Source organism: Erinaceus europaeus, chromosome 10 (assembly GCF_950295315.1).
Source record: "Erinaceus europaeus chromosome 10, mEriEur2.1, whole genome shotgun sequence".
Taxonomy (NCBI): Eukaryota; Metazoa; Chordata; class Mammalia; order Eulipotyphla; family Erinaceidae; genus Erinaceus; species Erinaceus europaeus.
The window spans coordinates 13,805,308-13,820,635 of NC_080171.1; the positions used below are offsets into that span (position 1 = coordinate 13,805,308).

Here is a 15,328-nt window from a genome sequence, read left to right on the forward strand (position 1 = left end):
CAGCGGGTTAAGCTCAGTGGCGCAAAGCACAAGGACCGGCATAAGGATCCCGGTTCGAACCCTGGCTCCCCACCTGCAGGGGGGTCGCTTCACAGGCGGTGAAGCAGGTCTGCAGGTGTCTGTCTTTCTCTCCTCCTCTCTGTCTTCCTCTCCTCTCTCCATTTCTTTCTGTCCTATCCAACAACAGCTATAACAACAATAACAACTACAACAACAACAACAACCACAACAAGGGCAACAAAATAACCTCCAGGAGCAGTGGATTCAGGTTATTGCTGAGCCCCAGCAATAACCCTGGAAGAAAAAAATATATATATATGCATATATATATATATATATATATATATATATATACATATTAGACCATTAACCCACACCCAATAAAATTTTTTTTTAATGACAGAACTCTGCCACCGAGCCCAGGATTTGTAAGCCCAAGGTTTAGAGTTCAATCCCCAGCACTACTTGTGGCTGGAGTGGTGCTCTGGCTCTCTCCTCTCATTGATAAATAATACAATTAGGAGGACCTAGAGGGGGTTGTGGAAAACAAAAGTTACACATGTAAAAACGACTATATTTTACTGCCAACTGTAAACCATTAATCCCCCAATAAAAAAGCACTAAAAATAAAAAATTATTATTCAAAAACAACAACTGGGAGAAGAAAAAACCATGGTAACTGCCCAGGTGTTAGTAACTCCCACAGAAGAGGGGCGGGAAAAGCAAGAAGGCTTTTCCAGTTTGTCTTATACAGCAGTTAACGGCCTCACTGTAAAATTCAATTAATCAAATAGAAAAATTAAGATGTTAAGGATAGTAAAATGAGCACTCGGACTGAATTTAGGAAAGAAAGTTAGATGCTGGCTTAACTCCGATTCACTTCCTGTCTCTGAGCTCAGTTCCTCCATGTTCCTCTATCTACAGGGCGTGAGGAATGGCTTCAGGGCCTTCAGCTGTTCTGAGGAGCCCCTACTGGGGCTAGAGACAAACCACTCAGATTTTAGTCTTTGTGCTTGTATTTTTGTTTTGCTTGTTTTGCATGGTATCTCATCTGAACATTAGGCTCTGGAGGCAACTGCAAACAAACAAAATTGAAAAATAACTTGGCCTGGTTTAATCCCCAACACCAACATAAGCGATATTTGAGCAGTGCTCTGGTGAAAGAAAGAAAGAAAGAAAGAAAGAAAGAAAGAAAGAAAGAAGAAGAAAGGGGGAGTCAGGCGGTAGCGCAGTGGGTTAAGCACAGGTGGCGTGAAGCGTGAGGACCGACTTAAGGACTTAAGGATCCCGGTTCGAGCCCCCGGCTCCCCACCTGCAGGGGAGTCACTTCACAGGCGGTGAAGCAGGTCTGCAGGTGTCTATCTTTCTCTCCCCCTCTATCTTTCCCTCCTCTCTCCATTTCTCTCTGTCCTATCCAACAACAACGATATCAATAATAACTATAACAAAAACAACAAGGGCAACAAAAGGGAATAAGTAAATAAAGAAATAAATATAAAAAATATTTAAAAAAAAGAAAAAAGAAGAAAGAAAGAAAGGAAGGAAGGAAGGAAATAATAAGGTAAGAAAAGAATGGAGGAAGGAAGGGAGGGAGGGAAAGAAAGAGGGAGGAAAGGGGGGCTCTGAACTCACTGAGTGGAAGCTATAATACAAAAGTTAAATTTTTCTGATTCTAATACCTAATTCTACAGCCTGTTGGCCTCTAGTCTCTCAAAATCTTAAAAACAAAAATAAGTGATCCGGGAGGTGGCACAATGGATACAGCATTGGACTCTCAAGCATGAGGTCCAAAGTTCAATCCCTGGCAACACATGTACCAGAGTGATGTCTGGTTCTTTCTATCTCCCCTGTCTTTCTCATGAATAAATACATAAAATCTTTAAAAAAAAAAATAAAAACAAAAAATGAGGGCAGGGGTAGATAGCATAATGGTTATGCAAAGAGACTCTCATACTGAGGCTCCAAAGTCCCAGGTTCAATCCCCTAAGCCAGAGCTGAGCTGTGCTCTGGTGGAAAACAAGAAAAAAAAGATCACCTCACTCACTAGAAAGATGAGGTCCGGTCAGCTGACATTTCTGCAGACACAGAAGTGCTCAAGCTGTTGAAAGCTTGGATTTAAGGAATGTCTGTACTGAGGGTGTTGCTTCCATGCCTGGGAAGGACAAACTGACTCTGCCGGGGCTGAAAGCGACCTTGGGTAGCAGAGCTCTCATTGTCTAGAAGATACCTAGGCCTAGAGTAACCTGAGCACAGTCGCAGGTGTCTCTGGCAGAGCCAGCCAGATGGAGTTCCTAAAGGCTGCAGATCTGACCCTCGGGGGATCCCTGTCCGGTGCCCCTCCGACAAGCTAAGGAGGAGGTCTTCAGTCCAAATCCCTTGGCCTGTCACCTTTAAAAGTTTTTAAATAATAATAATTTTTTTAAAAAGGGAGCCTGGTGGTGGTGCACCCGGTTAAGCACAACTAGTACTATGCGCAAGAACCCGAGTTCAAGCCCCCACTCCCCAGCTGCAGTGGGAAGACTTCACCAACGGTGAAGCGGGTCTGCAGGTGTCTATCTTTCTCTCTCCCTCCCTCTATCTTCCCCTCCCTTCTCAATTTCTCTCTGTCCTACAGAATTACATGGAAATAAGGGAGTCAGGTGGTAGCGAAACAAGTTAAGCGCACGTGGCGCGAAGCTCAAGGACTGCCTTAAGGATCCCGGTTCGAGCCTCTGGCTCCCCACTTGCAGGAGAGTCACTTCACAGGCGGTGAAGCAGGTCTGCAGGTGTCTATCTTTCTCTCCTCCTCTCTGTCTTCCCCTCCTCTCTCCATTTCTCTCTGTCCTATCTAACAACGACGACATCAATAACAACAATAATATGGGCAACAACAATAAAAAAACAAGGGCAACAAAAGGGAAAATCAATAAATAAATATAAAAAATGGAAATAAAATAAAACTTGTCTCCATCTGAATGTCAACCTCAAACAAAGAAGAATTAGCAAAATAGCTCACTCAGGTAGCACACTGCTCTGTCACGTGAGTGGCACAGCCTGGAGCCCAGCCCCACTCACTGCACTGAAGGAAGCTTCAGCGCCGTATGTCAATCAGTCATTTCACCAACTAAATGGGTTTATTTGGAAGCAACCACAAACAGGCAATGCAGAAGGTGCAGCCCCACGGAGAGATGCAGACAGACTGACTTCCCTGGAGCCAAAGCCAGAAGACCTTTTTTTTTTTTTTTTTTTTTGCCTCCAGGGTTATCGCTGGGACTCGGTGCCTGCACTACGAATCCACTGCTCCTGGAGGCTATTTTTCCCATTTTGTTGCCCTTGTTGTGGTTGTTACTGTTATTGTTGCTATAGCTGTTGTTGTTACTGGATAGGACAGAGAGAAATGGAGAGAGGAGGTGAAGAGAAAGATAGACACCTGCAGACTGCAGACCTGCTTCACATCCTGCGAAGTGAGCCCTCTGCAGGTGGGGAGCCAGCCGGTGCACAAACCGGGACCCTTCCGCCGGTCCTTGTGGTTTGCACCATGTGCGCTTATCTGCTGCGCTACCGCCCAGCCCCCGGTAGCAGCCCTTTCACCGGTCTTCTGGAGGCCAGCTGCTAGCAAACTCACTCTTTTCTTTTGCCGACACAGGATAGCAGCCTCACTTCCGAGGAGACAAAAAGCAAGTTTGTGAGTCTCAAAGTCTGTTAACTGTACACTTCTGGAACTCTCCAGCCTCCCAATCTCATGGCTGTATATTAATTTTCACAGAGGCCACCCACCCTTTGGCAAGATGAACTACAGGCACTACTAATGACAAGCGATCAAAGTTCTTCTGCATTTCCCTCCTCTACTTTTCTAAATGTGAATGATCTCAGGGCCAGGTGGCAGCACACCTGGTTAAACACACACTCTATAATGCACAAGGACCCAGGTTCAATCCCCTGGTCCCCACCTGCAGGAGGAAAGCTTCACGAGTAGTGACTCAGAGCTGCAGCTATCTTTCTGTCTTTCTCTCTCCCCCTTCGCTCTTTTTTTTTTTTTAATTTTCCCCCTTCCCTCTTGATTTCTCTGAGTCTATCAAATAAATAAATATTTTTAAAATGTGAATGATCTCCAACTATGACACCATCTCCCCAGACAATAACCTGGATCCACCTGTGTATTAGATGTCATACTCAGGCAAAAACTAGTAAAGTCATGGGCCCCTTGGACTATACCTAAAATAAACCTACTAGCTTTTTCCAAAACAGAGACCCCAAATCTTCATCTACAATATTCCAGCCTTTAGGTTCATGATTAGTCAACAATTTGACTTTATATCTTAACTCTTTTTCAGCCACCAGGTTCCAGATGCAACCATGATGCCAACCTGATTTCCCTGGGCAGATGACCCTACCAATGTGTCCTGGAGCCCCGATTCCCCAAAACCCCACCCAACTAGGAAAAGAGAGAGACAGGCTGGGAGTATGGATTGGCCTGTCAACGCCCATGTTCAGCGGGGAAGCAAAAATTACAGAAGCCAGACCTTCCACCTTCTGCATCCCACAATTATCCTGGGTCCATACTCCCAGAGGGATAAAGAATAGGAAAGCTATCAGGGGAGGGGATGGGATACGGAGATCTGGTGGTGGGAATTGTGTGGAGTTGTACCCGTCTTATCCTATAGTCTTGTCAATATATATATTTTTTTAATATTTATTTTATTTATTTATTCCCTTTTGTTGCCCTTTATTGTTGTAGTTATTATTGTTGTTGTCATTGTTGGATAGGACAGAGAGAAATGGAGAGAGGAGGGGAAGACAGAGAGGGGGAGAGAAAGACAGACACCTGCAGACCTGCTTCACCGCCTGTGAAGCGACTCCCCTGCAGGTGGGGAGCCGGGGTTCGAACCGGGATCCTTATGCCGGTCCTTGTGCTTTGCGCCACCTGCGCTTAACCCGCTGCGCTACAGCCCGACTCCCAACTTGTCAATATTTCTAATCTATAAATAAATTTTTTAAAGTACACCAAAAAAAAAAATGTGAACAGGGAGTTGGGCTGTAGTGCAGCGGGTTAAGCGCAGGTGGCGCAAAGCACAAGGACCGGCATAAGGATCCCGGTTCGAACCCCGGCTCCCCACCTGCAGGGGAGTCGCTTCACAGGCGGTGAAGCAGGTCTGCAGGTGTCTGTCTTTCTCTCCCCCTCTCTGTCTTCCCCTCCTCTCTCCATTTCTCTCTGTCCTATCCAACAATGACAACAACAATAATAACTACAACAATAAAGGGCAACAAAAGGGAATAAATAAATAAAATAAATATTTTAAAAAAATGTGAACGATCTCTTGACATACATATGTTTGTTTTTGACCAGAGCCTTGGTGCTTCAGACATGAAACTCTTTTTGCATAATCATTATGCTGTCTCCCCAACAGGATCTCTTAATCTGTTAAATGCTATGGTGAACTCTCTCAGTACAAAACCCACAATCACTACCCTTGTTCTACTTGAATGGTGACGGGTTATTTGTTTGAAGTTCTATTGCTTCTGTGCCAACGAAAACAAGCTGCAAAACTAGAATGAGTCAAGGTGTAATATTCTGCTTCTGTCAAAAAGTTGAAAGTAAAAGTACACTCAACTAGCAAATATCTAATTATAATACATTTCTTTTTAACATATAATTACATTTTACAATAAAATTAAAATAATGGAACAAACTCATCTTCAATATTGTAAACAGATCTGTGGCACGAAAAAGTTAGTTTGGGGTAACTAAACTTGCCAAAGTGATTCTGTTTAGCAACAAAGTCCACTAAAATCCTAAAATGTAAGGATTTCAAAAAAAAATTCCGCTGCTTTAAATGTAAAAACATATTTGTATTGTAAAGCAAGTGAAGCTGAACTTGACTGAGGAAGACATCGGCCCAAGAATATTCAGCAGTGAAAAGGACAGTAATTTTACAACTTCAGTATTCAAAGGTCATACCTAGGAGAAAAAAATTATTCTCTAAATTAAGAGCAGGAATTTCCGCCCTAGAAAGCAATGCTACAGGACAAAGAATAAATGAAGCCCTGCCCTGAATGAAAACCTGAAATCCTTTATTTCCTAACCGGTACCAGTATTCACTTATATGTGAGTGTTTTAAATTTTTTTTTTTTTTAATTATAGAAAGTTCATTAAGGTCTTGAAGGCACTGTTAAAGGTATACCATTCTACCCAGAGGCAAGTGGGAGTTACTGAAGGTATCTGGGGGAGGTAGGAACTGATGACTCTCTTGGTAAGATCGTTCTACCACCAGATGGGGGCGAGGGGGTCGGATAAGAGGAGATCACAGTAATGCAGACAGCTCTGGACAGGGGACAGAGGCAGAGGGGTGAAGAGGATCCTCACGGTTTAGAAATGACGTGGTGGGGAGTCCGGCGGTAGCGCAGAGGGTTAAGCGCACGTGACGCAAAGCGCAAAGACTAGCATAAGGATCCCGGTTCGAGCCCCCGGCTCCCGACCTGCAGGAGAGTCGCTTCACAGGCAGTGAAGCAGTTCTGCTGGTGTCTTTCTCTCCCCCTCTCTGTCTTCCCCTCCTCTCTACATTTCTCTCTGTCCTGTATAGCAACGACGACATCAATAACAACAATAATAACTACAACAACAATGGAAAACAAGGGTAACAAAAGGGAAAATAAATAAATAAATATAAAATAATAATTTAAAAAAAAACTTGGTGGGGCTGGGTGGTGGTGCACCCGGTTGAGCACACATGTTGCCATGTCATGGACCCAGGTTCAAGTCATCAGTCCCCAACTGCAGGTAGAAAGCTTCACGTACCCCACCAATGTACCCTGGAACCCCATCTCTCTGGAGCCCTGCCCACAAGGGAAAGACAGAAACAGGTTGGGGGTAATGGATCCACCTGCCAACACCCATGTCCAGCGGAGAAGCAATTACAGAAGCCAGACCTCCCACCTTCTGCACCCCATAAAGATCCTGGGTCCATGCTCCCAGAGGGATAAGGAATAGGAAAGCTTTCAGGGCCAGGCGGTGGCGCAGCTGGTTAAGCACACACATTACAGTGCACAAGGACCTGGGTTCAAGCCCCTGGTCCCCACCTGCAGAGAAAAAGCTTCACAAGTGGTGAAGCAGGTCTGCAGGTGTCTCTCTGTCTCTCTCCCTCCCATCTCAATTTCTCTCCGTCTCTATCCAGTAATAAATAAATGAATAGTAAAGCTTTCAAGGGAGGGGATGAGATATGGAACTCTGGTGGTGGGAAATGTGTGGAATTTTACCCCTCTTTTTTATTTTATTTATTTTATTTTATTTATTTATTCCCTTTTGTTGCCCTTGTTGTTTTATTGTTGTAGTTATTATTGTTGTTGTCGTCGTTGTTGGATAGGACAGAGAGAAACGGAGAGAGGAGGGGAGACAGAGAGGGGGAGAGAAAGACAGACACCTGCAGACCTGCTTCACCGCCTGTGAAGGGACTCCCCTGCAGGTGGGGAGCCGGGGTTCGAACCGGGATCCTTATGCCGGTCCTTGTGCTTTGCGCTACCTGCACTTAACCCGCTGCGCTACAGCCCGACTCCCCCCTCTTTTTTTTTTTAAATATTTCTTTATTTTCCTTTTTGTTGCCCTTGTTGGTTTTTTTTATTGTTGTTGTAGTAATTTCACCCCTCTTATCCTATAGTTTTGTCACTATTTTCTATTTTTTTATTTTATAAATAATTTTTTTAAAAAATTAAAAAGAGGGGCTGGGTGCTGGCGCACCTGGTTGAGCGCACATGTTACAGTGCGCAAGGGCCCGGGTTCGAGCCCCTGGTCCCCACCTGCAAGGGGAAAGCTTTGCAGGTGGTGAAGCAGGGCTGCAGGTGTCTCTCTGTCTCTCTTCCTTCCCACCACCCCTTCCCTCTCAATTTCCGGCTGTCTCTATCTAATAAATAAGTAAAGATTTTTTTTTTAATCCTTAAAGAAATACAATGAGTGTAATCTTTGCTCATTCTTAAAAAAATAAAAAATAAAGCTTTATTCCAGGTGAGGCAGGGCTGCAGGACTCTCCCCCTACCCTCTCAATTTTTAAAAAAATATTTTTATTGATTTATTATTGGGTAGATAAAGAAATTGGGGGGGGGAGATAAAGAAGGAGAGCGACAGAGAGACGCCTGCAGCCCTGCTTTCCCCCTGCAGGTGGGGGCCGGGGGCTTGAACCTGAGTCCTTGCGCACTGCAATGTGTGCGCTTAACCAGGTGCGCCACCGCCTGGCCCCCTCCCCTCTCAGATAAAATGACAGACATCCAGACAAGGACATGGCGGGCTGGACCCCAAGGTGGACGCAGGGAACCCAGAAGGAGAGAGTGCGCCCGCCCCGCACCAGTCCTGCCCCGGAGCCCGGCCAGCCCCGGCCCCTCTCTGCTCCAGCTCTGCCCACTCACCTTGGCCGTGCGGATCATGCGTTTGGCCACGTCCAGGTCGCCCTGGTGGTTCTGGCCGATCTCGGCAATGATGAAGCATGGGTGCTGCCCGCCCACCCAGCGCCCGGGACACAACTCCAGCTCCAGCGGCATCGCGGCGGCTCGCGCTCCCGGGCCCCACTGCCAACAGCCGCCCGCCGGCTCCCCCCTCTCCCCCCGGGTCCACCGCCCTGCGGGACCCGCACGCCGTGCCCGCCACGTCAGCCCGCGGCCTCCGCGCAGCCAATCCTCGGCCCCGCCTCGCCGCCGCCAGCCAATCGGGGCAGGAGGCGGAGTCTCTCCTAGAGGGGGGCGTGGCGGCGGAACCCGGAAGCTTCGGGACAGGCTCCAGGTCTGGACCCGCGGCTCCTGTCCCGCAGGCGGGTGCTCAGAGGTGGCTGGGTCCGAGTGTGCATCCAGGAACCAGCATCCTCGGGAAGAGGCTGACGACTACCTTCCTGGGTGTAGTCGAGATCCAGCTCCCGACAGAGTGGGGAGAGTGCACCCTAAGGTGTGGTGATGCAAGAAACGGGATTCTTGGAGTTGCTGCAGGTCTAGCTCGTGTCACCGACCAACTCCTGGTCATTGAATGTTAGTTAGTCAACTAGTTAGTTTATTTACTTATTTTTTTAATTATATATATATATATATATATATATATATATATATATATGGGGTATATATATATATATATATATGGGGTATATATATATATATATATATATATATATATATATACCCCTTTTGTTGCCCTTGTTTTTTATTCTTGTTGTAGTTATTATTGTTGTTATTGATGTCGTCGTTGTTGGATAGGACAGAGAGAAATGGAGAGAGAAGGGGAAGACAGGGAGGGAGAGAAAGACAGACACCTGCAGACCTGCTTCACTGCCTGTCAAGCGACTCCTCTGCAGGTGGGGAGCCGGGGTTCGAACCGGGATCCTTATGCTGGTCGTTGTGCTTTGCGCCACCTGCGCTTAACCCGCTGAGCTACTGCCCGACTCCTACAGGGGTAGATAATTTAATGGTTATGCAAAAGACTTCCATACCTGAGGCTCTGTAGTCCCAGGTTCAATCCCCTGCACCACTGCAAACCAGAGCTGATCAGTGCTCTGATAAAGAAAAAAAAAGTAAATAAATAAAAATAATAATCCAGAAGGCAGCACAACGGATAAAGTGCTGAGACTCTTAAGCCTGAGCCTCCACCCCACCCTATCCACCCCTTTTTCCAGTTCCTGAGATAGCATGTGCCAGGGTGATGCTGTGGCTCTCTCCCCTTCCTCTCTCACGCCTGTCAATTTGTGTTCGTTTTCAGTTGGAGCCTTAGAGTGCATGCCTCACAATGCATGACCTCTGGTGTTCAGTCCCCAACACCCAACCCACCCACTCCTGGAAAATTAAAAATAAAACTAATTGGGTTGGCGGTAGCACAGTGGCTTAAGCTATGTGACACGAAGCACAAGGACAGGCTTAAGGATCCAGGTTCGAGGGAGTTCTCTTCACAGGCGGTGAAGCAGGTCTGCAGGTGTCTGTCTTTCTCTCCCCCTCTCTGTCTTCCCCTCCTCTCTCCATTTCTCTCTGTCCTGTCCAACAACAACAGCATCTATAACAACAGTAATAAAAAAAAAAACAGCAAGGTCAACAAAAAGGGAAAATAAATAAATATTTAAAAAGAGAAGACCAAAAAATAAATAAATAAATAAAACTAATGACCTTTTTTTTTTTTCCTATTGTGGACAGGAGAGTTGAAGGAACAACTAGGGTGCCCAAAATTCTGGGTGCTGAAGATAAAGACAGAGAATGAGGTCTGGGACCAGTCGGCGACGCACCTGGTTAAACAGACAATTACAACAGACACACTACAGTGTACAAGGACCTGGGTTTGAACCTCTGCTCCTTCATCTGCAGGATCAGTGAAGCAGAGCTACAGGTGTTTCTCTGTCTCTCTCCCTCTCTTATCAACTCCTTCCCTCTCAATTTCTCTGTTTCCATTCAATGAATAAATAAAATATTTTAAAAAGAACATTAAGAGTGGTCCGGGAGGTAGCGCAGTGGATAAAGCATTGGACTCTCAAGCATGAGGTCCTGAGTTCAGTCCTCGACAGCACATGTACCAGGGTGATGCCTGGTTCTTTCTCTCTCTTCCTATGTTTCTCATTAATAAATAATTAAATCTTTAAGAAAAAAAGGGGGAGTTGGGCGGTAGCGCAGCAGGTTACGCGCACGTGGCACAAAGAACAAGGACCAGCGTCAGGATCCCGGTTCGAGCCCCGGCTCCCCACCTGCAGAGGAGTCACTTCACAGGCGGTGAAACAGGTCTGCAGGTGTCTTTCTCTCCCCCTCTCTGTCTTCCCCTCCTCTCTCCATTTCTTTCTGTCCTACCCATCAACAACAACAATAATAATAACTACAGCAACAATAATACTTACAACAATAAAGAACAAGGGCAACAAAAGGTAATAAAATCTTTTAAAAAAGAAGAAGAAAAAGAACATTAAAAGAGAGAGAGAAAATGAAGCTCCACTGGTCAACCTGACTATGCTAAACCCCTCCTGAAGTTTGCTCCTGCAAAAGCCTTTTCCAGCCTAAGACTCCTGTCTAACATTTTGCCCCTGAATGCTCCAGCACAACTGAACTGTGATAAACTGCCACAAAGGATCATGTTCTCTTGCCTCCAGGCTTGGCACAGATGGTTTCCTGAACCGCCATTTCCCCACCTCGTCTGCCTCCCAAGAATAAGTTCACGCCTCTTTCTGCAGTTCCTTCAAGTGTAAAATTCACTTCCTCTCAGAACCTTCTCTAGTGGTCTGGGAGGTGGCACAGTGGATAAGGCATTGGACTCTCAAGCATGAGGTCCTGAGTTCAATTCCCAGCAGCACATGTGCCAGAGTGATGTCTGGTTCTTTCTCTCTCTCCTCCTATCTTTCTCATGAATAAATAAATAAAATCTTTAAAAAAAAAAAAAACTTCTCTAGACTCTCACAGGGCCTCCTCCATTTTTTTTTCTTTCTCCTTTTTTTCTTCTTTTTTTAAAGATCTGTTTATTTATTTATGAGAGAAATCAAGAGGAAGAGAGAGAATCAGAGCATGACTCTGGCACATTAGATGCTGGGGATCAAACTTGGGACCTCAGGTTTGACAGTCCAAGACTTTATTCCCTGTACCACATTTCAGGTCCTACACATTTACCCTTTATGAGAACTGCTGCTCCCTGTCTGTTTTTCTTTCTAGAGTATCAGCTCATTTAGCCCAGGAAGCATCTGGACCATGTGCTCAGCACTAAACCCAGGGCAAAACCCAAGGCCTACTATGGTGGACAGACAAACCAGCCATTGCCCTGATGCCGCCCTGTTGCTTAGAGTCTTGTACTCTGTGTCCTCCAGGGTCAGAGAGTCAAGAACAGGGCCTGGGTACTTTCCTACTATGATATATCCCTAGCACCAAGTATAGGACTTAACATTTGGTGAGTGCCAGTGGACAGTTTTGAAATGAGCAAATGCAGAACAGAAAAGGATGATGGGGAAGAGGGAGGTGTGAGCTGACTTTATGAGCTTACTTCTCATGACACATCCAGCCTCTTAGATAAACATGACTGTTTGCTGAATTGCTCTTGAAGTCAGCTTTCTGTAAAGTTTCTGTGGGAGAAGTGAAGCAGAGCTCCACCCAAGCTCCCCAACCCCAGTTGCCAAGGACCTGCCCTGGTATCAGGCGGCCAAAGAATCATTCTCTCAAGACTTAGTTCTTCCACTTACTGGCATCCTAGCTGTTCACACCCTCACCCACACCTACTTCCTCCTTCCTCAATCATGGTCATCTCTAAAACAAATGTTGTTTTAAAAGATTTATTTATCTTTATAAGAGAGAAAATCCCCCCACTCAGTTCTGACATACTCAATGCTAGTTTTAAAGCCGGGGGCTCAGCAGTCCAGGAGGTGGTGCAGTGGATAGAGTGTTGGACTCTCAAGCATGAGGTCCTTAGTTTGATCCCTGGTAGTGCATGTTCCAGAGAGATGTCTGGTTCTTTCTCTCTCTCCTTACCAAGATGGGACAGGAAGCTCATACTGTCTCTGTGGAAAAGTTTTTGACCTGGGGGCCAGGCAGTGGCACACTTGGTTAAGCCCACACATTACAGTGCACAAGGACCCGGGTTCAAGCCCCTGGTCCCCACCAGCAGGGGGAAAGCTTCACAAATGGAGAGGCAGGGCTGCAGGTGTCTCTCTGTCTCTTTCCCTCTCTATCTCCCCCTCCTCTCAATTTCTGACTCTTTCTGTCCAATAAATACATAAGTAAAAAAAATAAAATTTAAAAAATGATTTTAAAAAATGAGAGGAATTTTGCCACTCCTTTAAAAAAAAAAGAGTTAGGGACAGGCAGTGGCGCACCTGGTTAAGCGCTCACATTACAGTGCGCAAGGACCTGAGTTCAAGCCCCGGGTCCCCACCTGCAGGGAGAAAGCTTCACAAGTGGTGAAGCAGGGCTGCAGGTGTCTCTCTGTCTCTCTATCTCCCCCTCTCCTCTCCATTTCTCTCTGTGTCTATCCAATAATAAATAAATATCTTTGAAAAATTACCAAAAAAAAATCTCTTTTAAAGTTTTGGCCTGAGGCACACCCCTTACTTGTTCCATTTTCTTTCTGTCTTTTTTTTTTTTTCCACCAGAGCTATACCGCTGGGGCTCCGTGCCAGATATCTGCTGCTCTTAGCGGCCATTTTTTCCATTTATTTTTCTTTTAGTGGATAGGACAGAGAAATTGAGAGAGGAGGACGGGCGAGAGAAAGATAGACACTTACAGACCTGCTTCACCGCCCATGAAGCAACCCCCTCTGCAAGTGGGGACTCGGGGCTCGAACTGGGGTCCTTGTGCTTTATACTATGTGTGCTTAACTTGGTGTGCCACCGCCTGGCTCCTGATCCAGTTTTTAAAATTTTTTATTTATAAAAAGGAAACATTAACTAAATGATAGGATAAGAGGGGTACAACTTCACACAATTCCCACCACCAGAACTCTGTATCCCATCCCCCTCCCCTGATAGCTTTCCTATTCTTTATCCCTCTGGGAGTATGGACCCATCCTGATCCATTTTCTTTTTCTTTTTATTTATTTTATTATTTATTTATTCCATTTTGTTGTCTTTGTTGTTATTGACGTCGTCATTGTAGGATAGAACAGAGAGAAATGGAGAGAGGAGGGATAGACAGAGAGGAGGAGAGAAAGATAGACACCTGCAGACCTGCTTCATCACCTGTGAAGCGACTCCCCTGCAGGTGGGGAGCCGGGGGCTCGAACCGGGATCCATACGCTGGTTCTTGAGCTTTGTACTATGTGCGCTTAACCCGCTGAGCTACTGCCTGACTCCTCCTGATCCATTTTCTAAACACTCCCTTACGTACACATTCAACAGATCATCCCCAGGTGTTGGCCGTGCACAGGAGGACAATAGGAAATAGGGTGGGGAACAGAGAGCAGTTCTTTCCCTAGATACTATATTTTACAATAAAAGGAAACTTCTCACACACGTAAAATCATGACTTGACTTGTGATGGGTCAATAAAGAAAACAAAACAAAACAGACTAGAAGTGGAACCTATATTAGATGAGTGGTGGGGAGTCTTTGTGAAGACTCAACATTTAGGCTGAGGCGCCCCATAGCAAATTCCTTCCATATAGTAATCTCTCTTCATATTGGCTTCCCAGAAAACACTGAATTAGTTCAGGGTTTCTACAGGGTTTGGAGTAAACCAGTCTGGTTCCATTCTTAGTTCTGACCCTTTTCTCAATTTTCTGTAAAGTGGAGACAATCACCAGCACAGAGCAGTAGTGACAACTGCCCGAGAAGAGACCTGTGAGATTTCTCTCCGTGTCCGAAACTATCAGCCACACTCTAAGGGTCTTGGGCCCCAGTACTTGCTCCCAGGCTGCTTCCCACTGTCTACAACCCAGGCTCCCAGGACCTGCCCGGCCCTCAGACCTTGTCCTAAGCCTGTGCAGGCCCAGCAGTGATCCTGGAGGCTACCCAGTCTGCACTCTCATTTCCTCTGGCAGGTCCTGCCCAGTGAGATGTGTCTACAATGTCTCCATTCACCCTTCTGAAAGTCCCCAAAAATCTAACAGCTTTTATCCTTCTCGCCCCAGGCTGTGCTTGGGAATCCTGTTCAAAGATCTGTGTCCTCTATGGGTGAGTTCCAGACACTCATTACCTGTGGAGTTTGGCGGCTCTCTGGCTTGCTCACTCAGCTTAGAGGCCCTGTATACCACAACAGCCCACAGCAACCTGGCCTCAACCATCTGACACTACCAACCCTAACTGCCAAGGACCTGCCCTGGTACTGAGTGCCAACCATATTAATGAACGTGTACTGAAAGGTAGTATTTTGGTGGACTAGCCGAGTAAGGTACTATGTGCAATGGAGCGGGTTTGAGCCCTGTGCCCCAACTGTAGCGGGGATGCTTCATAAGCAGTAAAACAGGTCTGCAGGAGTCTATTTTTCTCCTTCTCTATTTCCTTCTCTCCCCTCTCAATTGCTCTCTGTCCTATCATATAAAATGCAAAAAGAAAGAAAAAAACAGGATGCCAGGAACGGTGGCTTTAGGATGCCAGCACAGTCCGAGCAGTAACCCTGGAGGCAATAAAAAAAAGAAAGAGGGGTCGGGCAGTAGCACAGCAGGTTAAATGCACATGGCGCGAAACACAAGGACGGGCATAAGGATCCAGTTCGATCCCCGGCTCCACACCTGCAGGAGATCCACACAGGCAGTGAAGCAGGTCTGCAGGTGTCTTTCTCTCCCCATTTCTCTCAATTTCTCGCTGTCCTATCCAACAACGACAGCAATGACAAGAACAATTATAATAGCCACAACAACGATAAAATGCCACGCCCCACTCAACTCCAGAACCACGGGTCTGACAGGGTCAGCACCCCGGAAAACTCTTCTTCAAG

General features: G+C 46.1%; 1 protein-coding gene and 1 long non-coding RNA gene across 2 annotated transcripts in view; one reads left to right on the forward strand and one right to left on the reverse strand.

Moving 5' to 3' along the window:
- NANS (N-acetylneuraminate synthase) overlaps positions 1-8,614 on the reverse strand; it is a 31,551-nt gene extending 22,937 nt beyond the window's left edge. The window contains exon 1 of the mRNA XM_060199117.1: positions 8,374-8,614. Within this exon, the coding sequence (XP_060055100.1) occupies positions 8,374-8,505 (132 nt within the window). The 5' untranslated portion in view covers positions 8,506-8,614. The remainder of the gene's footprint in view (positions 1-8,373) is intronic.
- Positions 8,615-8,650: 36 nt separating this feature from the next.
- Positions 8,651-10,413, forward strand: LOC132540830 (uncharacterized). The gene is made up of 2 exons (XR_009551954.1): positions 8,651-8,902; positions 10,129-10,413. It is a non-coding gene; the product is annotated as an uncharacterized LOC132540830 (long non-coding RNA).
- Positions 10,414-15,328: the final 4,915 nt, after the last annotated feature.